Source organism: Choloepus didactylus, chromosome X, assembly GCF_015220235.1.
Source record: "Choloepus didactylus isolate mChoDid1 chromosome X, mChoDid1.pri, whole genome shotgun sequence".
Classification (NCBI taxonomy): Eukaryota; Metazoa; Chordata; class Mammalia; order Pilosa; family Megalonychidae; genus Choloepus; species Choloepus didactylus.
The window spans coordinates 31995208-32020237 of NC_051334.1; the positions used below are offsets into that span (position 1 = coordinate 31995208).

General features: G+C 35.5%; 2 protein-coding genes across 11 annotated transcripts in view; one reads left to right on the forward strand and one right to left on the reverse strand.

Moving 5' to 3' along the window:
* The window catches only part of DMD (dystrophin), a 2178366-nt gene that overhangs the window by 1523132 nt on the left and 630204 nt on the right, over positions 1–25030 (reverse strand). For all 10 annotated transcript variants that reach the window (XM_037821041.1, XM_037821045.1, XM_037821047.1 and 7 more), the window contains 4 exons: positions 24166–24321; positions 14076–14246; positions 6217–6399; positions 441–575 (listed from right to left, as the gene is read on the reverse strand). In XM_037821041.1, the coding sequence (XP_037676969.1) occupies positions 441–575; positions 6217–6399; positions 14076–14246; positions 24166–24321 (645 nt within the window). The remainder of the gene's footprint in view (positions 1–440; positions 576–6216; positions 6400–14075; positions 14247–24165; positions 24322–25030) is intronic.
* On the forward strand, positions 10446–12046 carry LOC119522606 (PCI domain-containing protein 2-like). The gene is given in 2 exon segments (XM_037821058.1): positions 10446–11121; positions 11124–12046. Coding segments are annotated over 2 exon segments (1200 nt in total). The 5' UTR covers positions 10446–10461; the 3' UTR covers positions 11664–12046.

Genomic DNA, 25030 nt, shown 5'->3' on the forward strand with positions numbered 1-25030 from the left:
ATATCCTGTAATGTATAAATTTAGGATTTTAAATAATTTAAAGATATGTTCCAATTCAATAGAAGTAGCTTTTAAACTGGAAATAATGTTTTATATTATCATCATATTTAGCTGTATTCCAAAGGAGCAAAACTGTGCATTCAAACTGTCTTTGCAGGTCTGTGGTAGATTTAAGTAGGCAAAGAAAGGTGTCAACATAGAAGCTAGTAATATAACAGAAGGCAAGTGCCCTCTGCAAGAGATTAATTAAATTTTATTTAAAACCTTCAGACATGCAGGGTTTTAGGGAGAACACAGGTTTCAACTAAAGTCCCAGTGCCAAATGAGGCAGAAACTCCACTCTCCTGTATGGTTTTCTTTGAATTTATTTTCTATTTGGTACCTGGCATCTTCCAATACTGCATATAAATTATCATCTTTTAGTGTAATTCACAACTTACATCTAGCACCTCAGAGATTTCCTCAGCTCCAGCAGGAATATTTTCAGTGGTTTTAAGCTTCAATTCTACTTCATTTAGCCACTTGTTTGCCTTCTCCAAGTATGACAATAGTTCATGCCAACATGCCCAAACTTCCTAAGAAAGAAATATATATCACAAATGAAATATTTTGATAGGAAAGTGAATCCATGACTTTGTCATTTCCATTTTTAAAACTTCTGAAAATATAACATTTTATTTTACATATTTCATCTTTTCCTTTGCAGTAGTTAATTTCAAATGCATCTAATCATTTTGATCATTTAATACCTCTATAATTACAAATCATTAAGGGAATGTTTTATTACATGAATAAATTCAAGGTTCAGTGGCATACTTTGTTTAAATTTAAAAAAATTATATTCACCACCATTACAGTCTAGAAGTAGAAAAGTAAAAGCATACATAAAAATGCATATACAATCCCAACATCCTAACATATCAACTATTAATACCGTTCTGTAACATCCTCTAGACTTTATTAAATATAAATAAATAGTTAAAATTTAAGTATGGATTCAATTATAGCTTTACTTTAATTAGCATTATATCATATAATTTTTCCATATTACTAGATAGACATGTTTTTGAAAAAATCTGAAGTTTCATTTAAGTAGCTGTATCTTTGTTTCCTTAACAATAGACATTTATTGAATAAACTATTTTTAGTTTTGTTTGCTATTAAAAATGTGTGATGACCATCATCATGAATATGGATATGAATTCAGATATCATCTCCTTGAGGTAGATTATTTGAAACATGACTACTAGGTTCAACGGTATGATTATTTTTAAATGGCTTTTCATATGTTTCATAAAACTGATTAAATTACATAAGCACTGACATATACAAAACAAAAGTTAAAGATTTCTAGAAGAAAATATAGATGAGAATCTTTCTGACCTTGGGATTGGGATAGATATGTTAAATGATACTTTTTTTGTCAAAATACTGACCATAAGAAGAGAGATTAATAAAGTTTACTATACTAAAATTAATACCTTCTATTCATCAAAAGATACTATGAGAGTGAGGAAAAAAAATCACCCACAATTTTGAAGAAGACAATTATGTAATTCATAATAGATGAGTAAGAATACACAAGGAACTCCAAAAAGTCAATTAAAAGATTAACAGACAACCCAACAGAAAAATGAAAAAGGCCTGAAAATCAGCATTTCAAATCAAAAGGTTAATTAATTAATTATATGTTCTCTGGGAAAGCACATAAAGAGATGTCCAAACTCATTAATAATCATGGGAATGTAAGTCAAGATCATAATAAGATATATCTCATACCTTGTTAACTGGCAAAAATGACAAGTTTGACAATTCCAGTTGTGAGAGAAGGTATGACTCAACAAAAATTTATATTCATTGATGGTGGGGGTGTATATTGGAATGATTGCTTTAGAAAACAATTTGTCATTCTTAGGCAGGTGAACATTCCCCTACCCTACAACTCAGTAATTCTGCTTTTTGGTATATATCCTCAGTGAAACTGCTTTACATGGGCAAGAAAAGACACGTACAAGAATTTTCATTTCTGTACTTTTTCTAATACCCAAAGAAAAAAAAGAGGAAACACTGGCAGCAGAATGGAGTAACATAGTGTCATATTTAAACAGAATACAGAGGATAAAATGAATAAATTCATCAAACAGAAAAAATATAGATGAGTCTTAGATACAAAGATGTTGGGTGAAAAGAGAAAAATCTTAGAAAACCATATATGATAGGTTATTATCTTCATAACGCTCAGAAAGAAGCAAAATTGAACAATACATTGTTTGGGCATTCATATTGCATGATAAACTATTTTTAATAAAGGCAAATTTCTGGATGTGGTTATATCTGTTGATTGAAGAAAAAGGCAAGAAGATGTGATACAGAAGAAAAATTAGGAAAAAAAATGGTCATTTGCCACTAGATTTAAGATTGTAAATATTGGACAAACCTTCCCCCTGCTCTCCCGCAAAAATAAAATAAAAATAAAGTCTAGGAAGGAAGCATTATTTTAAGAGAAACTAAAAATCTATCAATTTCCCATTCTTTCTCCTTTGTTCATAACTTTTGCAAATGATGGAGGACAGTCCCTCTCCAACAATGAAAAGTCTAACTTGTCTTGCCAGCCTACCAACCTTCTTTACTAGCTTGCTATTTTATTAATGGTTTATCACAGAAAGCAAAATTAAGTATTTTGCTTTAAAAGATAATAGAAATGTCTTTTAAAGATGCTGTTGGATTATAGGCTGTCTTCCTTCTGGGCAAAGATCCTAATAGGAAAATATAAATATCTCCTTAAACACCCAAGGGTACTTTAGAGCTTTGATGATAAGGGGATGCTATTGGTAATGTGTCCTATTAACTTTGGTGCAGACTAAGGTAATGAACTAATTTGCTGATTTGACCATTAGGATGTATGGCCTCTTCTGTCCTCAATGCATCTGAAGGACACAGCTGGAGAGGCTGAATGTACAGGCTTTACAGATACATAAAATAAATATATAAAATAAAATATAGTCTTGCAGCCTAAATTGGAACTAAAAGCCACTTAAAATAATTGTTATGCTTAATAGTTTAGAACTTAAAATTCCTTTGACATCATAGAACTCAAAGAGGTTTTGAAAGCGAGTACTATGAAAAAGGAAGCTTCCATTCAAAATGGTAAACAGAGCTAATGTGGTAAACCTCCCTCCTGCTTTAGTCATATTAAAATTCTGGATAAATTACAAAGGAAATAATTTTAAATCCATAGCTAATCTAAGAAACAAGTATGAAAAATCCTCAGGTGGCAGGAACAAAGAGAGAAGTTAAAGCACAAGTAGAGTGTGGGAAACCATGCATAACAAAATACTAGCACGTGAGAACAGGGTATATGATATCAGTGCTAGAGTATTTAACACTAACATGGAATGGGAAATGAAGAATTAGTTTTACGCATGCCAGGGAGATGGAAAAGTCTAAAGTGTGAGCCACATATCCTGGAAACAAGAACTAGAGAAAAACCCACCCACTGGAGTATAAGGAATAAGCAAGGAAGCTAAGCATCCTTTGGGTTCTTGGTTAGAAAATAAAGACCCACCATAAGAAATTGAAACGCAACCTTATATCACACGTGAGGGCCAAATGTGACATCTCTAGGATCTCAGTATAGAAAAATACAATAGACTCATAGGGACCCTCCAACCACCTAGGGCAGGAGGGATTCCAGTAAAAGCAAGTACTACTTTAGGTGAGCTCACAAACAAAATTACAAATGAGGAAATGAACCACCATTAGAGAGAGTCAGTAATTGTAGCACATGGCAAAATCCACACTGTATGACCTAGAGAAAGACAATTTTAGAGAATTTTCTAATATATATGCTTAGCCTGGCAGTATAAGTTGCCAGTAGGACCAATTTTCCTGAAACTGGCAACTAGAGTCCATAATTAAGAAATAAATGTGTTAAGTTCCTCACATTCTATGTGGGGAGAACTGCTATTACAAATTTTTATAAACCCTGGTCTAAAAAGAGAGGACTGTTTAACAGGGGGAGGGGATTTGGGGGTAGTGAAGAGAAGAGAGTTTGGAAAGATAGGCAATTTCATTTTCTCACCTTTTCATGGGACTGGATAGGGTGAATTGATTTGTTTCTCTTTCTTTAGAGAGTCTAAAAGAGAATCACCCATCAAGTGGGTAGGCGTATTCAGGATGGGTTGGTTCACATGCATTCCCCTGTTGAGAGGCAAGGATGGCCAAAGAGGAATCAAGGATAACTCCCTCGAGTTTCTAGTTCCTGAGAAGTATGAAAGATGGGTTCTGCCAGTGCCCCGAGGCTCTGAGTTGATATGTGAAGGTAAGATAAGATTCCTGGTGTACACATGTAGTGTAATGCTATTGGCAAGAGTCAGTTTGAAGATTATGTTGAAGCTTGCAAGTTAACAATGTATGCCTTGGATATATTTTTGGGTTTGACGTCCAACTGAAATCCCCAACAGACCACACCAAGGCAGATCATTGGTTTTAAATTACAGAAAGGAGACAACAGACACATCATCACAGATGTGTGTGGGTGTTAACTAAGGGAATAGAAATTGTGACCAGACAAGAAAAGGCTATTCATGTGTAGAGTGTATTTCCCTCTCTTAATCCCCCCCCTTATACCAATACTAGATCATTACTCAAAAATTGGGAAGGAGGGGGCGCCTGTAAGACCACTTTCCCTCATTACCCCTCTGTATAAACTGCTGAAGTCACAAGATTAACCTAAACTGGTGGAAGATTTTGATTGTCCGATTGAAATTTAAATGAAACAATTTTAACAACTAACAATGAATGAAAAGTTATGAGATCAGATGGAAATATTGTTTAAAAAGCCAACTCCTAGGCAGAGAATGAGGTTAGACATAGTTGTTTGTAGTTATGGGAAAAATAAGACTGTTTCATGTTTATCATTCATTTAGACTTCACCAGATTGCATGTTTACATTGTTTAACTAAAGGAAGGATCAAAATTGAAAACTCAAAGCAGAAGGCTATGTAAAAGAAGAGACATTTGCAAAAGAACTAAATAAACTCTTGAGAAATGCAGAATATGGTCTTTAAAAAATACACTCACATACACAATAGAAAAATATGGATATGGTAGAGATAAGAAAAGAATATAAGTGTTGTACGTATCATCAGAAAGTAATTTCCTAGATACAAAAACTCCCACCCTCATACACGAGAGTAAATTAGGTGTGACTTCCTTTGGACTTCCAGTCTCTTCTCTTCTTCCCTTCCCTTTCTTTGTTTTCTTTTCTGTGGCACTCAAATAGCAATAATACAAGGGATTTGTCTCTACATCCTTAGCAACTTTAATAGCTCCTATCATATGGAAGTTACTTGCCAAGTGTCTGATGAGTGAACTGGATAAATAAAAGTACAAGGACTGGTAAATAAAGAAGGAATTTGAATTGATAATAGAGAAACTCAGTGACCATGTTTTATAAGAAAGTTATAATATTGGGGATATTTTGGCTATTTTAGGTAAAAATATATGTTTTTATGATTTTTAAAGGTCCACTCTGTTGATGTCAGAAGGGTATCTGCCTTTAAACATCAAATACGCAACATAAAAAAATACAACCTCAACAGTAATGTTCCTCAACAATAATGAAGCACCTAAATTCTTTTTTCAACTACATTTAGATACATAATCTAGGGAGTAGGGCACATGGGAAAGAGAAAGCAGGATTTATGATAATAAGTAAATATAGTGTAAAAAGTCAACAATAGAAAAGAGCTAGCTACGCAATATGTCTTATAAGGAACTCCAGAAGGCATGACAATTATTAAAGACAATTATGATAAAAAACACATCTACACAGAATACTTTTCTGCTCACATACTTAAATGCATATGCATTTAAATATATATATAATTATGATTTCTATAAATCTGGAGAAAATGTATTTATAGGATTTTTTTAGAATAATAGTTGCTCACATTTATTTGTCACTAGGCTAAATACTTTAAATGGATTAAATCATTTAATCTTGTCATCAACCGTATGAAGTAGGGATTATTTGTATGTCCATTTTACAGATGAGAAACATGTCTAAACAAGTCAAGCAACAGATGTAAAGTGCTTGAGTGAGGAATTCAAACATAAGTAGTCTTACATCAGAGCCTATGTTCTTAACTGCTATGATTTGCATCTGACCATATGTAGACATATAATTGATAAAGACCAAGAAAATCAACTGACTTCCAAAGTCTTGCATTTGCCATTCAGCCTGGTGCAGAGCCACTGGTAGTTGGTGGTGAGTGTGTCAAGTTCTTTTTTTAAGGCCTCTTGTGCTGCAGGTGGAGCTTGAGCTATGACACTATTCACAGATTCCGTGAGGAGTTTCACCTTTGTTTCTTTTTGCTGGGCCTCTTCTTTAGCTCTCTGAAAAAACAAATAATGCTCTCATTATCAAGGCAATGACTTTACTTGCAAAACTGCTTTCCTACACATCACATAATTTCTTCCTCACAACTTCCCTGTTAGGATGAAGTTACTAAAAATAAACCCAATACTGACTCCAATCTCCTCCATAAATTTAGGCTTAGTTGTCATTGGAAACATGAAGGAAAAAAGTGTGTAATCTGAATACAGTAGAGCTTTACTCACAATAGTATAAAAACTCATATGTATGTGTATATGTATTCATGGTCAACTATGTACATATCTGTATAAATAAAACTGTTTTAAACAAGGAAGAAACAAGTATTTCAATACTAACTCTGTTCAAAAATATCCCATATTCTAGAATTGAAATCATTAATAAATTACTCAGATGAATGAATAATTTTGAAATCAGTACAAATGCCATTATTTAAATCAAAAGATAATTTTCATGGAAAGGTCTTCTTAATGAGATATTTGTGACCATATTTTGATGAAAGAAAGTTCTGCTCAATAAATAACTGTAAATTAATAAATTGGCTTATATAATAGAACGTAGTTCTCAGAGAGATAAAAACAACCCCTGATATCAGGAGCTGCCCTGGCATTCACAGTTGTGTCTTGGTCTTCTCCTGTTGAACATAAACTGTTTTACAGAACATTACCAACAGTCAAGGAGACTTTGGGACCATGATGGATCAAGATAACGAGATCACTCCATAATCATGTCTGAACACAGACAAAATCCTGAACACTGTCCAAACCACAAAATACCAAACATCTCCCTGTCCTGGATAATGCAAGTGACTACTACTCTATTAATTACAGGTTGATGCTTGCTGGAGTCTTCCCTCCTTCTAGACAAGACTTATTAAGATACCCAATCATAGAGTTACCTCTAGTTCCTGATGGCATTCAATCCAAAGCAAAGCCCTTAAATCCTCTCCCAAATCATCTAAAACAAGCCCAAATGCTATAGTAGGTTCTTTCTAACATTCAGATACAATACAGTTTCCTATGGAGTAGATACTCCCTCATTGCTAAAAGTAATAAATCCAACTTGTTAAACAGTAGGATGGTTGCTGGTGGCTTTTGGTTGTAGGGCATTACACTCCTTATCAGCCAATGAGTACATGCATGTTACAGACACAGACACAGACACACAGACACACACAGACACACATACACACACACACACACACACACACACACACACACTATACATTTAGTTTGGGTCCCTCAGAGGCCAACCCTGAGATGAGGTTTCAAACATAATTAGTTTATATGCAATGTGAAGGAAATACAGGTAGGAGAATAGAAGAATTTAGAAAGAAAAGGGAATGGAGATTCTAAGAGTATACTTATTAAGCCAAGCAATCACTATTGGTGACTGGGAAGCTCTGGAAAAATAAGCCTCAAGGTTATCCCACTCAGGGATGAGGGAGTTGGGGAACTGATACTCCAACTCTTATCACTGGTTGAAGGATATCAGAAGAATGTTAATTCCCTTGTACTTGCAGCCTGCCAAACAGGTGGAAAACGTAGGGTTCAGTGACCACAGATAGCCCTCTAGTAAAGAAATGCAGGTTCTGGTAGATGGAATTTAGGCCTGTTTCCAGTGAAGTGATGTGAGTAAGGGATATGGGCAGGACATGGACCATGTCACCTGTAAAATGTCTTTATATTTTTCTAAATAACCATCCTACTTCTCTGAATATAGCCCCATAGTGCCTTAAATGTATACAATATGATGGCAAATGCAGAGGTGTTTTTTATTTTCTATAAAAGGTTTGTCTTCACTGATTTTAATTTAATTGAATGAAACTTTTAGTTGAATATTCCAAATAAATAAGTTTATTTGGCATCACTGAGTGATTTGAAATCACCGTATGATTTCTACACAAATTACATTTGACCGTGATGATAATGATCGTATTATCAATAATGTTGAGAGCTATTAATCACTTACTATGTGCTGCTGAGTGGTGTATCAGACAGGTAGTATGTGCTAACTCTTTGAATCTTCAACAACATTCTGAGATGTATTTCATTATCTCTTTATTAGACTCTGAAAAGCTCAGGCTCAAAGAGTTTAAGTAAATTGTCCCAGGAATTACATATGTATTTTTTCTTTTTCATAGTTTCTTTTAAACCCATCTCAAATCCTCAGTGAGATACAGAAAGAGCAAGTTGTCGTGGATTGAGTGAATGGAATTACATTTCATACAAGTTACAAACAACATATGCAACTATCAAAATATGCACACAGGAGAACACTTCTTTCGTTGATTTTTAGGCTTTCATACATTTTTTAAAACAGGCTTAGAAGTTGGAAAGGGTTCAGAGAAAAAAGAGAGCAAAATATATTAACCCAGGTAGATGTAAAGAAAGGAGATCATCATGAGGAATTCTTCCACTGTAGGGAAAGGTGGAAAATTAAAGGATGGTGAAGTTTAGACATAATCCTCATAAAAAGTGGTGGTCCTGGGATCCTTTTTTCTATGACTATCACCATCAAATGCTCAGATATCTTTCACTGCCAATTTCTCAACCAGTGGTTCTCAAAGTGTTGTTTCTTGGAACCAGTTTGGAATCTGTCCCTTGGCCTCATCTGAAAACTTGTTAGAAATGAAAACTTTCAGGTCCCACCCCAGACCCACTGAATCAGAAACTCTAGGGGTGGAACCCAGCAATCTGTACTTTAACAAAATTTCCAGGTGTTTCTGATGCATGCTCAAGCTTGAGACCTACTGTTCTAGTCAGTTACCCATACAATGAGAATAGTAAGTGCACTAGGACCTGACTTACAATGCTGTAAACATTAAAAAAAGAAAGAAGATAACAGTTAAACATGAAATTGCAAATATTTTAAGGGTCTTAGCATGAAGTTTCAGCATCAAGCTATTGCAGACTTCCAAAAGAGTTTTAAAGCCAGATGTTACTTATTAAACACTCCTCTCGGTCCTTTTAATAGAAAAGTTTTGTTTGGGGGAGGGGGAGTTAAGTCCTCCAAACAGCACTGTTGTTTTCAAGCAAAACAGGAAAGGAAGGAAACAGAAGGTGGTCTCTACTTGTTCTCTGAGTAAATTGGAGGGAACTGGCAAAGTAAATCGTTTAGTCTCTTCTGACAATAAAGGTATTCTTGCTCTCAATATGAGCACAGGTAGACAAGGTATCATTACTACTTTTAGGTAGTGAAATAGACCCAAGAGACTGTCTTAATGGGCAAGCAAAACAATCAAGAAATGGGGGCCTCCTGCCAACTCCCTTGGCTACTGTTGCCAGAGCTACCTGAGCTCTTCCTGTTTTCAATATTACCCCACACTGCACCAATTTTGTAGCTAGTTTAATTATTTAAAACTCCAATGGATGTGGATTAATTTGTTGAAGCACTAATTCCAGATATTGTTTTAAAAACTCTAAAATTTGAAATGGTCTGCTCTCCACCACTGGTAAAGAAAAGGGATACAACTGGGCTTGTGGCCAAATATATAAAGAGCTCAAGGAAACAAGGAAGAGGGCCAGAAGAGGCATTGAACCAAAGGAATCTGATGAGGAACATTGACTGACTGAACATAAGCTGGCTGTTGATTATGTACTTAGAGACCTGAGGTAGGAGCTGTATATTATTAGAAGAGGTGGTAAGAGCAGGCTACAAGGAAATTGAGATGTGAGGGGTCCCACACACGATTCATAAAATAAAATAGAGTAGTTTGGGAGAGAATACAATGGAAGGGAACAGAATGAAACAAAACGAAATGAAATAGCTTCAGTCTGACTGGTTCTACCACCTATGACTATGGCTAAATTATTTGACCTATTTGGGGATTTCCCTTTTCTGATCAGCAGAGAGAGAGAAGTTTGGATCATAGTACTTCCAAGGTACCTTCTAGCGCTCATATTCTATAATGATATAATTGTCCTTATACTGGCCTCCCCACAGTCGGATTTAAAATCATCGCATTCCTTTGTTTAAAACCTTCCAATGCCGGTGTTTCTGGAGACCCAGCAAGGGACGGTGATCGTAGCTCGCTCTTGCTGTTGACCCCGCGGTCCGCTTCTATGGCGCACATCACCATTAACCAGTACTTGCAGCAGGTATATGAAGCAATTGACACCAGAGATGGAACATCTTGTGCAGAGTTGGTGTCTTTTAAACATCCTCATGTTGCAAACCCACGGCTTCAATTGCCCTCTCCAGAAGAGAAGTGTCAACAAGTTTTAGAACCTCCTTATGATGAAATGTTTGCAGCTCATTTAAGGTGTACTTATGCAGTAGGAAACCATGATTTCATAGAGGCATACAAATGCCAGACTGTGATAGTCCAATCATTCTTGCGAGCATTTCAGGCCCACAAAGAAGAAAACTGGGCTTTGCCTATTATGTATGCAGTAGCACTTGACCTTCGAATATTTGCCAATAATGCAGATCAACAGTTGGTAAAGAAAGGAAAAAGCAAAGTTGGCGACATGTTGGAAAAAGCAGCAGAATTATTAATGAGCTGTTTCCGCGTCTGTGCCAGTGATACTCGTGCTGGTATAGAGGATTCTAAGAAGTGGGGGATGCTGTTTCTGGTGAATCAATTATTTAAAATCTACTTTAAGATCAACAAACTCCATTTGTGTAAACCCCTAATTAGAGCAATTGACAGCTCAAATCTGAAAGATGATTACAGCACTGCACAGAGAGTTACATACAAATACTATGTTGGACGCAAGGCTATATGTTTGATAGTGACTTTAAGCAAGCTGAGGAATATCTGTCATTTGCATTTGAGCATTGTCACCGCTCAAGTCAGAAGAACAAAAGAATGATTCTGATATATCTACTCCCAGTGAAAATGCTATTGGGTCATATGCCAACTATTGAGCTTTTGAAAAAGTATCATCTTATGCAGTTTGCTGAAGTAACCAAAGCTGTAAGTGAAGGCAATCTCTTACTACTGAATGAGGCTCTAACAAAGCATGAAACATTTTTTATTCGCTGTGGTATTTTCCTTATCCTTGAAAAACTGAAGATCATCACCTACAGGAATCTTTTTAAGAAAGTGTATTTGTTACTCAAAACACATCAGTTGTTTCTTGATGCTTTTCTAATTGCCTTAAAATTCATGCAAGTGGAGGATGTGGATATTGATGAAGTCCAGTGTATTTTGGCTAATCTAATATACATGGGTCATATTAAAGGCTACATATCACATCAGCATCAGAAGTTGGTTGTTAGCAAGCAAAACCCATTCCCTCCATTATCTACAGTGTGTTGAATATATAATCCTGTGGATAGAACAACAATTTTTACTTTTGCTTTCAGTCATGATGACATCAGTTGATATTGTTACATTATTCTCTGAAGCAGGAAAACTCTTCAAGGCACCTTTCTCAGGGATCCTGAGACTGTGAGTTTGCCAGCTTATACAGATAACTTGAAATGTTCCTTTATCATTATGAACTAATGTTATCTTCGTGAAGATTCTAAATTTCTTTTTCAGGGGATGAAAAAGAAACCTCAGTTGGCTCTGAAGTATTTGTGAAATTACACAAAGAATGCTTGTCTTGAAGGCAGCTACACAATTTACTTTTCATAAATGTTCATAAAGGCTATCTTTGTAACTTTTTGTAACTGTTTCTATAAAAAAGGCATTCTGAATTTAGACAAATGACATTCTTTAAAAAAAAAAATAAATAAAAAAAAAATAAAACCTTCCAATGCCTTTCCCATTTCACTTAGAATCAAAATTCCTGTCATATCCTATAAAACTACTGTGTTAAGAGATACCTGTCCACCCCCTCAAACTCATCTCAGGACATGTATCCCCAGCTTTACTCCCTTCAGGCAGCCAGGTCACTTTCTCTTCCCAGTCTTCGGTTCTTTGCAGGAACTTTTCCGTTTGACTGGAATGTACTTCCATGAATTTTTTTTATTTTTAATAGCTGGTTTTTTTCTTGTGATTCAGGTCTCAGATTAAATATAATTCCTCATAAATGCCCTCTAAGTCAACCCTTTCTAAAATAGCATCCCACCACCATCACCCCTCATCACTAATTCCTCTCTAGCTTACAATTCTGTTGTGTTTTTTCTTAGGCAAGTTATTATTACCTCAAATTATCTAATTTATTTATTTCTCCACTCATTGCCCACCCCCCAACTAGAATGTAAGCTCCAAGAAGAGAGTTAAGTTTTATGTCTTGCTCACCACTATATTCACAATGTCTAGAAGGGTGTTTGGCACAGAGTAAGTTTGCAATAAATATTTGTTGATGAGTGAATCAGTGATATACGGTAATGCTAGATTAGAATAATTTTCAAGTTTTTAATACTCTAGAAGTGATTACTGTTTATCCAAATACAGAGTATTTCTTGTATATTTTAATTTTACTTTCTACATGTGACTAAAGCCACATAATAGATTTGATATTTAAAGATCTGAGTTTTCATGTGAGTGTTTTCTGGCCGACACAGCAAGCAGCTATTAACTACAAAAAACATACGTTGAATTGATTATATAAATTATATATATAATATAGTATATGTAATTAATTTCTTACCATGCAGCACCAATGATAATAACGATTGTCATAATACTATTGAGTTTTGCATATCTACTTTATGCCAGGCACTGGGTTAAGGTTTTCACATTTCACCCTTCCAACAATTCTGCAAAACCGTCATTTTAATACCCAGTTTATAAATGAGAAAACCAAAGCTCCCTGGGTTTATGTAACCAGCCCAAGGTTATGCAGTTGGCAGAGGGCCAAAGCAGGTTTTAAACCCAAGTGTCTAGCCCCAAAATGGTTGTGCTTTGTCACGCTGCCTTAAACCAAAAACTATCTATTAATATTTCACATAGGCTAGTGTGGTCAGAACATTATGTAATTTCCTGGGCCCTAATTACTGCTGGTGCATACAAAATATAGTTATTATCAGAGCTAGTACAAATTATTGAGTGCCTACTTTGAGCTAAGCAATTTACCTACAAATAAATTAAATCCTCAGATCACACACTCAAGTTAGGAATTATAATCTCATTTACTCATGATAAAATTGAGGATTAAGTTGACTACTGAGTTGCTCGAAGCCATATTGAAATGCCACTGACTTTATTCAACCCCAGGCCTCACCTTCAAGGGCATGCAATGTATCAGTTTCCATGGTCTTGGATCAATGTTATTTTTTAATCCTATTGTTTCAAGAGAAGTGCACATAAATTCTTCCTTTTAATTCATGTTAAAGGCTACTAGTTAAAATATTTAGTACTTCCAAATTCTAAGAAACCCCTTTAAGCAACCAAATTAACACAGCCTATTGATTACACTTTGAATTCTTTCCAAGAATACTCTGACACATTTCCAACTTGAATTTATATCAGCTAGAAACAGTTACTACAATTAGCTGATTCCTTTACCTTAATGCAATATCATTTCAAGGGAATAATACTTCAAACAGTGAATGTCAATATTTAAATTCTGACCACAGTGCTTTAAAATAAAGAAATAAACAGCTTAACAATTCTACATAATGTATACCAAACTTGAAACTAAATTAATTAGAAACAAATCTCAGTTAAACTAAGAAAAGAGTAAATATTGTACAGATTCATAATTTCAAGCAGTCTTGCATTTCTTTACTTTCCTTTTTTTCTTTCTTTCTTTGCTTTGTTTTATTTGGTTTGTTTTACCTTCATTTCTTCCACTGCTCTCTGTAATTCATCTGGCGTTTTATATTCAAAATCTCTCTCTAGGTATTCTTCTTCAGCTTGTGTCATCCATTCATGCATCTCTGATAGATCTTTCTGAAGGCTTACAGTCTTATCCAAACCTCCCTTTAAAGCTTCCTTTCTGGCATAGACCTTCCATAAAACAAATAAACAAAACATGAATATTGAAACAATGTCACAAAATAAAATCATTTTGTTATTCAGCAGTCTGTAATAACAGAAAGTTTATATATTAAAGATGCACCAAGGAGTAAAAAGCTTATATGCAGGAGTATAAAAATAATATATGGCCTTTTATTTGGTGTACTTAATTAACAAAATGGACAGATGCACCAATGACAATAATTTATTGTTCTGCATGGCAATAAGTTTCTGTGAATAGAGAAAAACAAAAATTATTTTATAATATTGTCCAGTTGGAAAATTATTTTATAATTTATAATTATAGTTATTGGTAGTTATTCTTTGTGCTCTTTGATACCGCTTTATGTTTTCAACTATCCTAGGAACTTAACAATCATACACTTACAGAAAACTCTCATAAATAAGAAGCAAATAATGGAAAAATGGATAAAGGACAGTGTCAGGTACTTCAACAAAAGAAAATTAAAAGTTGCTCAATCCCATCCACACTTGAATCATTGCAAAGGGAAATGAAATAATGCAATTTTACATGTAAGATTGGCAAAAAGTAAGTAACTAAAATGCCCAGTTTGGGCAGGGAGGTGGGAAACAAAAGTTTTCATACTTGCTGAGTGAAATATCCAACATGGTACAATTGTTTAGCTAGCAAGTTGGCAATATTTATTTAAACAATTAATGTTCATACAATCTTAGTCTACCCTTTCACTTTGTTGTTTTTCTTTAATAGGCCTTTTTGCATTTTGTGATTTTCTAAAAACTGCAGAAGAAAAAAACCTTGGTCTCTCTGGGAGTATCTGGAGTTCCTTTTTTGTCTTTGTGCTGCCATCTTTGATGAAGGGTTTGGCAATGAAGTCAAAGGTTCTGGAAGCTTTAACTATTTAGATAAGTCATCACTTAATTCTTTAGAAATGTATTTAGATATCAGACCATGGGCATAATGAATAGAATCCTCTTCCTTATCTCTGGACACCTGGTCACCAGGTAAAAAGGCGGCTGACTGTACCCAGGCTCCAACATTGAGGTTACTGGCTTTTAATGCTGCAGTAATCTGCTTAACCTTTTTTCCAGCCACTTTAATGTCTTCTCTTTGCTGTATTTGTAATACCTCTTGCTATTTCTTTTTCCTCTGTCACATGGCAAAGTAACTTCTTCAGTTTAGGAAATCACAGCAACAAGACGCGATTCGGAAATATGTCATCCACCACCACTTGATCTAGTGACTGAAACTTTCCCTCTTTATCAGCCTTTCTAAGATAGTGGAGAACCCAAAATAAGGGATCCATTGGTGTGGCAAAGTGGAGATGTCCTTCTGAGTGAAATGATTGATTTACAAACCAAGAGGGGTGTTTTTCCTTGAAAACTGATTTCAAACAGCTGCCAGCTGACACATACTGAACAAGTAAATGGCTCCTTCCCCTGAACATGGGTTAACCAATTTTACAAACATAAGCCCACTTTTGTTCTTCTTTGGAACATCTTTCAAATCTTCTGGGAACAGGAACACGTACCGGCTCGGCGTGCCCAATGCGGGACCCTGGGCGGGAGCCGCCAATGGCGGGAGAAGGGCCTACTCCGGCGCCGGCGCCGGCGCAAGGACACGATGTTCGGGGCCCGCGGCGTTCCGCTTCCGGGGCCAGCCGGCCGCCCGCGAGCAGCTAGGCCCCCGCCTGGGTTTTTTCAATTTAGTGCCAGACCCAGGCGACTGAGGCCTCCCTCTCTGCTCCACGACCAGTGGTCAGAGCGGTTTCTCTTTCCCTTTTAAGAATGAATCCGGCAAAAACAAGTGCACAGAGTTGCATGGACAGAGTTCAATTTGTATCACCAATACAGCTGTACTGATTTGGAAAGTTGTATAATATATAATTTTTTGTTTAAATGTCAAGTTGCAAAAGAATATGTGTGGTTACAGGGGATTTGTGCTTTTTAAAGCATCACATTTTTCTGAAATATTAAGATTTTTACAATGGAAGTTATCACTTATTAACCAGAAAAAAAAAACAAAACTTAAAACATTTAAAAGAAAAACATATATGCTAAGGGCTTGTTACAGAGCACCCTGTCATACCACACTGAGGAGAAAACCTAATTTATTCTAATTTAGTATTAGAATAACTAAATAACTAGATGCTTCTCTCTTACCTTAAAATAACAACTCTAATCAAACTTTCTTGTTCTCTCTGAGATTAAACACAGTTCTATCTTTTAAAGAACAGAGTTGTAATAGTAAAGCTTTAATTTATAATGCAGAGTTTTAGTATAATGAAGTTTTGTGGTACTTTACCAAATATTAAATATGTATAGAACCATCATTATATTATTTTTCCTTATTCATTACAACCATCTTGAACCAATAGTTAAATTAAAACTGTATTTTAAGTTCTTAACTCTCCTCAGTGAATGTTGTGCCTCATCTATTGAAATGTAAATAAATGTTTCCCTCTGACACATCAAGAACAATATATCTAACAATTATACTAGTAAAGGTATGAATATTCTTTTGCATAGCCACTGAACCTATATAAACCTAAGTAAACCTGCTGTTAAATTTCTACTCAGATACCCTGTTGTGCTATAATCTTTTGAGGCACTTGACAAAGCTACAAAAATGTTAGTTATTGAAAGAACTTAGCCAAAGGCTTGTAGTGGGAAAAATCATGTGTTATTAGGCTAAATCAGAGGAAAGGAATCAAGAGTGATTTTATTTAAAAAACAAAAAAAGGAAGAAAATGTAGGAGGTCATTCTAGAGATGAGAGCACAAGGGTATTGGAAAGATCAGTTTGGAATCCAGATATCTGAGCTCCATCACTAGCAACCTAAGTGACACTGGAAACGTTACTTCATATCTCGTTATCTCAGCTTCATAACTAAGCTAATAATTGGACCAAATTATTTGCAAAGTCCCTTCCAAATTTAACATTCTACCACTCTATGGCTGTTCAGGAAGAGGTATGAAAATTTGTGATTTCACGTTTGGAGGATTTCTGTGAGAAAATGGTTTGGATTTAAACAATTTTTCCCTCACCTTCGCCACATTAGTGATTCCAACATGCTTGCCTTAAGCTACCCAGTATACCACCCATCCACCACCGTTTCATCAGATTACATTGCCTTCTCCTTCATAGATAAAATAGAAAGTTCTTCATGTTTTCTGTTTTAGAATTTGCAAATACAACATTTAACTGCCCCCATCTCCACTAACACTGCCCTTGTCTATGCCAGTATTATTTTCTATCTGGACCACTACAATTCCTACCTGCTTCTGCTCAGGCTCCCTTTGAACTGTACTTCTCAAAGCAGGAATAAGTAACGAACTTTAAACCAATCATATAGATGATGCCATTTCTACACCTGAACATCTTTAATGGCTTCCAAATATACAGATGAAATCCTCACTATGGAATATAACACTGTTCATGGCCCTTATTTCCTACCCATTTTCTCTGGCTCACCATGCTCTAGTCAGAGTGGCTTCCCTCAGTTGGCTCAAAAATGCTCAATGCTCTCTTGTCTCATGAGTTTCTCCCACTTCATTTTCTCTCCAGAATTCAACTTATCCACACAGCAAATTGTCAGGTTCTTCTCACTAATCAGGTAGCAGCTTTAATTTTACCTCTTCAGAGAAAACTTTACTAACTACCCAATAGAATGTAGATTTCCTCCTCTTGCTCTTCTCATTCAGAGCAATCAGATTGCTTCTTCAGAAGATTAATCAACAATTAAAATTACGCATCTGTGTGATGTGTTTACTCATTTATTTTCCATCTTCTCCACTAAACTATAACCTGCATGAGGAAAAGTACCATGTCTATTTCATTCCCCACTTCTATGTGACACAAAGTATTTAATAAATGCTTGTTGCAAAATATTCAAATAAGTAATGAAGAAAAAATTTATTAAAATGTTTCTCAAAATCAGTTACGTATGTAAATGCATATGATTCATAAATTTAATATATTCAATGTAATAATGTAAAGGAATTTACAATTATAAATGTCAGGTAACAGCTGTACCACCAGGGAACTGTAGCATGTATCATCTTTCAGTAGGAACTTTTAAAACTTGCAAAATCTTGCAGTGGGTGGAGGTGGCCTAAGAGTACACTGACTGAGGAACAGAATGTTGAACTGTGGTGTATACATGCAATGGAATATTGAGCAACTATGAGAAGGAGGTAAATTGATCCTGTAGACAGCATTTTGAATGAAGTACACCAGAAACAAAGGCAAACACTATAATGCCTAACCAATATGGACTAACTACAATGTGTAAACTCAGAACTGAATCTTAGAGCACAGCCTAACAGGGAAATGGTTATTGTAATCATCCCTAGATTGTAAGTTCTTACAGCAGTCAAATCTATTCCTGAATTGTAATGGCTATCTCCAAACTCTGAGATGTTGATCCCTTGGTGTATAACCTGATTGGTCTCTGGAACACTGGGTATCTGTGTGACACCTGAAACTCAGAGCTACAGCTTGGCAGATATGAATGTCAGTATTAACACATACAGCAACTGTTTAAAAAAAAAAGCTGAAAAAGAGCCCAGACTTTAATTAGAGATATGAATGAAGCAGATCTGGTTAAGACTAGGGCAAATCAGGCCAAAGAGTGAAGGTTGAAACTGACAGTATGTTAAAACTTCAACTTCCATGTGAGACCAACCAAGGAAAGAAATGTTTATTTGGTGTAGGATCTATATTTTCTAAACAATATAACTTCTACAGTCAGTTTGTTCAAACACCACAATTACATGTAACTTTGAATAGGAAGTGAGATATGGTGGGTCTGTATAGGTTAGAGTGAAATAGCAACACATCCCAGAGTAATCTGGGCAGAGAATGAAAATATATATTTGGGGCCCCTGAAGAGCTGGGGGAGAAGGCAGAGGTGTTGGACTTCCTCACCTGGATTGTTGCTGGTATTCTCACAAACATTGGGGACTGACAGCTTGATGTGCTGAGCCCTCTGTCTTGGGGCTTGCCCCTTTGAAGCTTGTTACTGCAAAGGAGAGGCTAAACCTGCTTATAATTGTGCCTAAGAGTCTCCCCCTGAGTGTCTCTTTGTTGCTCAGATGTGGCCCTCTCTCTCTAGCTAAGACAACTTGGCAGGTGATCTTGCTGCCCTCCCCCCTACGTGGGACCTGACTTCCAGGGGTGTAAATCTCCCTGGCAATGCAGGATATGACTCCCGGGGATGAATCTGGACTCCGCATCGTGGGATTGAGAACATCTTCTTGACCAAAAGGGGGATGCAAAATGAAACGAAATAAAGCTTCAGTGGCTGAGAGATTTCAAATGGAGTCGAGAGGTCACTCTGGTGGACATTCTTACACACTATATAGATAACAATTTTAGGTTTTAATGTATTGGAATAGCTAGAAGTAAATACCTGAAACTACCAAACTCCAACCCAGTAGCCTTAACTCTTAAAGATGATTGTATAAAAATGTAGATTACAGGGGATGACAGTGTGATTGAGAAAACCTTTTATCTAGTGTTTGGATGGATGAGTGGGAAAATGGGGACAAAAACTAAATGAAAAATAGGGTGGGATGGGGTGGATGATTTGGGTGTTCTTTTTTATTTTTATTTTCTATTCTTATTCTGATTCTTTCTCGTATAAGGAAAATGTTCAAAAATAGATTGGGGTAATGAATGCATAGCTATATGATGGTACTGTGAACAGTTGATTGTTCATACCATGGATGATTGTATGGTATGTGAATATATCTCAATAAAACTGAATTTTAAAAAAAGATAAAAAAAGTTGCAAAATCTGTTTAATGTGAAAAAAGAAACTAAATAATTTAGGCCGCACATTCAGTTATTTTGCTACCTATGAGGAGCCTACTAACATGACTATTCAATAACTGTATTTAACACTGCCATATAAACTGACAAATTTCAATTTAAAAAGAACACAAATTCTTTAAGGAAGTTTTGTTGTTGTTGCTTCAAAAAAAAAAAAAGGAACAAAATGCTGGTAATCCTCTTTCAGTGACTAACATTTTGGGGGTGTGCCGGTTTGAATGTATTATGTCCCCCAGAAAAAGCCATATTCTTTGATGCAATCTTGTGGGGCAGACATAATAGTGGGGATTAAGTTGGGACGTTTGGATTAGGTTGTTTGCATGGAGATGCGCCCCACCCAACTGTAGATGATAACTGATGGGATATTTCCATGGAGGCGTAGCCCCACCCATTCAGGGTGGGCCTTGATCAGTGGAGCCATATAAACGTGCTGACTCAGGGAGATGGAACAGAGTGCAGCTGTGAGTGACGTTTTGAAGAGGAGCAAGCTTGCTAGAGAGGAACGTCCTGGGAGAAAGCCATTTTGAAACCAGAACTTTGGAGCAGACGCCAGCCACGTGCCTTCCCAGCTAACAGAGGTTTTCCGGACGCCATTGGCCATCCTCCAGTGAAGGTACCTGATTACTGATGTATTACCTTGGACACTTTATGGCCTTAAGACTGTAACTGTGTAGCCAAATAAACCCCCTTTTTATAAAAGCCAATCCATCTCTGGTGTTTTGCATTCCGCAGCATTAGCAAACTAGAACAGGGGGCTAAAATAACTTTATTATTTTTGTCAAAGGCCATAAAACTCATTTGACTTGGAAGACAGAATAGTAGACTTTGAATTAGCTACTTAAGCACCCAGATATCTTTTTCTTATTGAAAAGGGGGACCAAAGTCTTTAATCGATTAGAACATAGGACATAAAATTATCAGTACATCTCTCTATTGCCAATATATTAGGAAAGAAGGAAGTTATAGGGGATGATGTAAAGAAATAAGTAGCTTAAATACCTATTTCAAAGAATGTTCATAATACAATATAAGCAATAGCTGAAATCCAGTTCACCAATGATATACTTAGAACAGATGCATGGCCTTAGAGTGAACATATGTGGGCTTTCACACCCAGAAGCGCTGATAATAAAGGGCTATCAAGTAGCAATTGGGACAAGCACAAAGGCTGAGAAAAGCTGTTTGATAGTGAGAAATTTAGGGGAAAAAAATGTGCCTACCCTCTGGGAAAATAAAAAAAAAAAAAAGGTAGATAAATGACAGAAGGCAAGATCTTTTAACTTATTTCTCATAGATTAGAGTTCACTAAGGTTGCAAACTCAAATGCCCACTGGGCCCAGATCTGGTGTAGGCCGGGATAAAGTGGAGAGTTCTTTTCCCCATAAATGGAGGGCCTGTTCCTCAGCCCCAGCTGACATTTGCCATGAACAGAAATGCTAAGGCCACTGCTAAAAAATATTCTGATTTTTCAGCAGGCAGAAATCTATAAATTATAGAAATCTATAACTCCATTTTTAAGCTGCCATCTTATTTAAATGTTTGAATTTGTTTGGGACAAAGAAAATACACGTACAGTTCATATATGATATATGGCCTGTGGGCTGCCAGACTATAAATCATGTACCATTTGCATTTCTAAAGTCTGTTTATCTTTCTATTTTCCTTCCTTCTTTCCTTCCTCCCTCCTTCTCTCCCTCCCCTCTTTCCTTCCTTCTTTCCTCCCTCCCTCTCTCCCTCCCTTCCTCCCTTCCTTCCTTCTTCCCTTCCTCCCTCCCTTCTTTCTTTTACTTCTTTCTTTGTATCTGGTTGATTAATATGGGGGTTATTTTAATTACACTTTTCCTATTATGGTAGAAATAGCTAAAATCTGGATGTTTTTCATTTGGATTTATAAAATGTAGAATTTAAAAGAACCTTAACTATTATATACCTCCAAAACCGTATCATAGAATCTCAAAGTATCTTTAAGTATATCAGTCATTTGAATAATTTTGTACCTAATTGTTAGTATTTTCCAAGTCCTTGACATCGAATAGCTAATAAGGAGTTATTTTTAACCCAATAGAGAAGAAAATTAAAGTCCAGAGAGGTACCCGGTTAGTGGCAAAAGAGGAAATGGTAGAGCATATTTTCTAATTCTTAGTCTTTTTGCCGCCCTCACAAGTAATTAGACAGTGAACAGATTGTACCCTCACTTTGTGTGTAGACGTTTCTATAATGCACAGATTTACACTTCATTTCCATTTTGCTCCCTGGAATCCTGAATTGGTACCAACACCCAAGTCTGTCTTCCCTACACTGCTTTCCTCCTCTCCTTGAGTGTATGATTCCTTCCTTCAAAACCTTCATATGGCCATAACAGGCACTGATATTCCAAGGAGAACACAAAACCTTCTGGGATTAGAAAATGGGATCAGAATATGGCTGGTATCCATGGAAACTTGATTATGTAACATAGCACTGGCTAAGATGTTTTAAATACTTCTCCTTTTTAAAAAAACAAATAATATTTTTTATGAAAAAAGCCAGGAAATTTTATATCACAAATGTCTACCTACCCAAGTATTCATTGCACAGAGAGTAATTCCACATCATTCCCCCTTTAAAATGTGCTTACACATTTCCTTATGTAAATAAACATGAAGATAGTCAGACATAACAGAATGGGTATTTTGCTGCATTTTTCAAATCTACAACACCTGTTTTTAAATTCTGAGGCACTCCAATAAGGCTGAAGAAAACCTCAGGGGGATAGCCATAATAGCTTTAAATGTTATGCCCCTTAGACACACAAAATACTTCTCTCAACCAACCAATTGTTGACACTTTTTTATAGCAGATAGAAGGTCTTCAGCAAGGCCAGATTAGGAATGGAGAAGTTCTATAAATCATACAGCTTTTATAAGGTGAAAATCTTGAGGTTTTAGTAGTATTGTTGACTTTATATATATTTTTGCTGTTGTTATTTTCCATGCTTTAAATGAACCAGTGGTGTTCTTTCTATTCATCCATTGAGGACATTCAACAAACAAATACCTTTCATACTTGTCTTCCATGAAAATATTGATGATATATCTAATATTAAGTAATAAATTTTTCCTCACCATCTCTTCTAGAATCGACTTATTCCAGGGGAAGAATGCAAGCTAGCTGACCCAGGGCTATCTCATCTGTGAGTTAACAGAACTACTGAGCATTTGTCAGAGATCATATTAGATGGGTGACATGCCCGGACATTTTCTTTTATAAATTCTTTTATTTTTCACATTCAGTTTTTGCTTTGGGCATGATTTCTTTACAATTTTGATAGGTTACTTAGTAATAACTAAAGTCTGCCTCTAACACACATAGATTGAAACCCCTCATTAACTTCAAAAAAGGTTATCGGTGAATTTCAAGGTAATCACTGCTTTAGGTCAAAATTTCATCTTTCGGACAAGAAATATGTGACATATATTGATTGTGCATATGACATCTTCTTTTCCATAATTTAAAAAGTTATCTATAAAAGACATTCTGATGTATAAAAATGAGGAACTCAAATGTGAAAGTACAGTTCATTTCTGTTTTTTTCATTGAACTATTCTTAGCTGTTTCCTATTCTTAATTCATTTATTGAAATCAGTGTACTGAAGAAGCTGAAGTTAAAGCTGTTAATAGGAATCAAAAGTTAAAATTATTTATCATATTTGTGCATACACATATATTAATCATTCATTTTATTCCCATGCCAAGTATACCTGCATAAAGCATCTTTTGTCATACTCTTAAAAAGTTATGCTTTGGAGAAAACATTCAGTGAAAATAGTGACTAAGAATAGGATGTTTTTTCAGTATGACAGTACATTTTAAAAGTAAGTTGTATCCAAGAAGGTCATTCTAAGATCTCAATAAGATAACTATATATAATTTATAATATCTAATATGAAAATATTTGTGTATGCTAGACAATGGCTAATTTGTCTGAGTTAACCATGCTTTAAAGCACTAATATAGTCAGAGCCAGAATTTTTAAAAAAAGTAACAGTGAAGGGAGACATTAAGAATTTTAGTTAATTAAACATAGGCAAGCTGCAGCAAAAGAGATGGCGCATACCTGTCGGCACATGTGTTCCCACTGAGCGTTGAGTTCTCTGAGTTCTGTCTCAAGTCTGGAAGCAAACTCTGGCTCTGCTTCATTCTTTATCTTCCCCCCACCTTCATTGACACTGTTTAGACTGGGCTGAATTGTCTGAATATCGTTGACTAAAAGCTAAGGAAATAAGTCAGTTTAGGCTAGCTGAAAAGATCATCACGTATTAGAAACATAATACAGATAGGAGACATAATTAGCAAATATGAATCATGGCATTATACATGAATTATGTCTTTTAAAATTTGGTTTTTATGGTATGAATGAAGTAGGGAATAATCTCGATTCTACTTAGATCAGAAACGAAAGGAAAGAAATTTAATATTACTTGTTAGCAAAATGTATGAAACTGACAGACTTTATACATTACTATTTTTTTTAAAGGATTTTGGTTTTCAAACAGGATATTTCAGCAATTGTTTACAGAAATGCATGAAGGGTGTGAAGTTTATTTTGTAATGTGGAGTTGCTTTTTAAAAGAAAAAAACTTTTATTAGCAAAGAAAGGTCTTTAAAAACCTAGATTATTTTCTTCCTGCAGGATGACAATAGCATAATTAATGCTATTTCAAAAATCCATATTGTGTTATACTATAGTGCAGTACATTATACATGGAGAGAACAACATAATATGACTAATAAACTATAATAAGATATAACAAAGAGGCCAAAGAATTCTTTATATTTCAATTAAACTGCATTTTAGGTTAAAATAATCTTGTAAAGTGAAATTTAAGTCAAATGCAATATTTTGTCTTTCACATTTATTTAATCCAGATTTTTTTAACCTTGGCACTGTTTATACTTTGGGCTGGATCATTCTTTGTCAC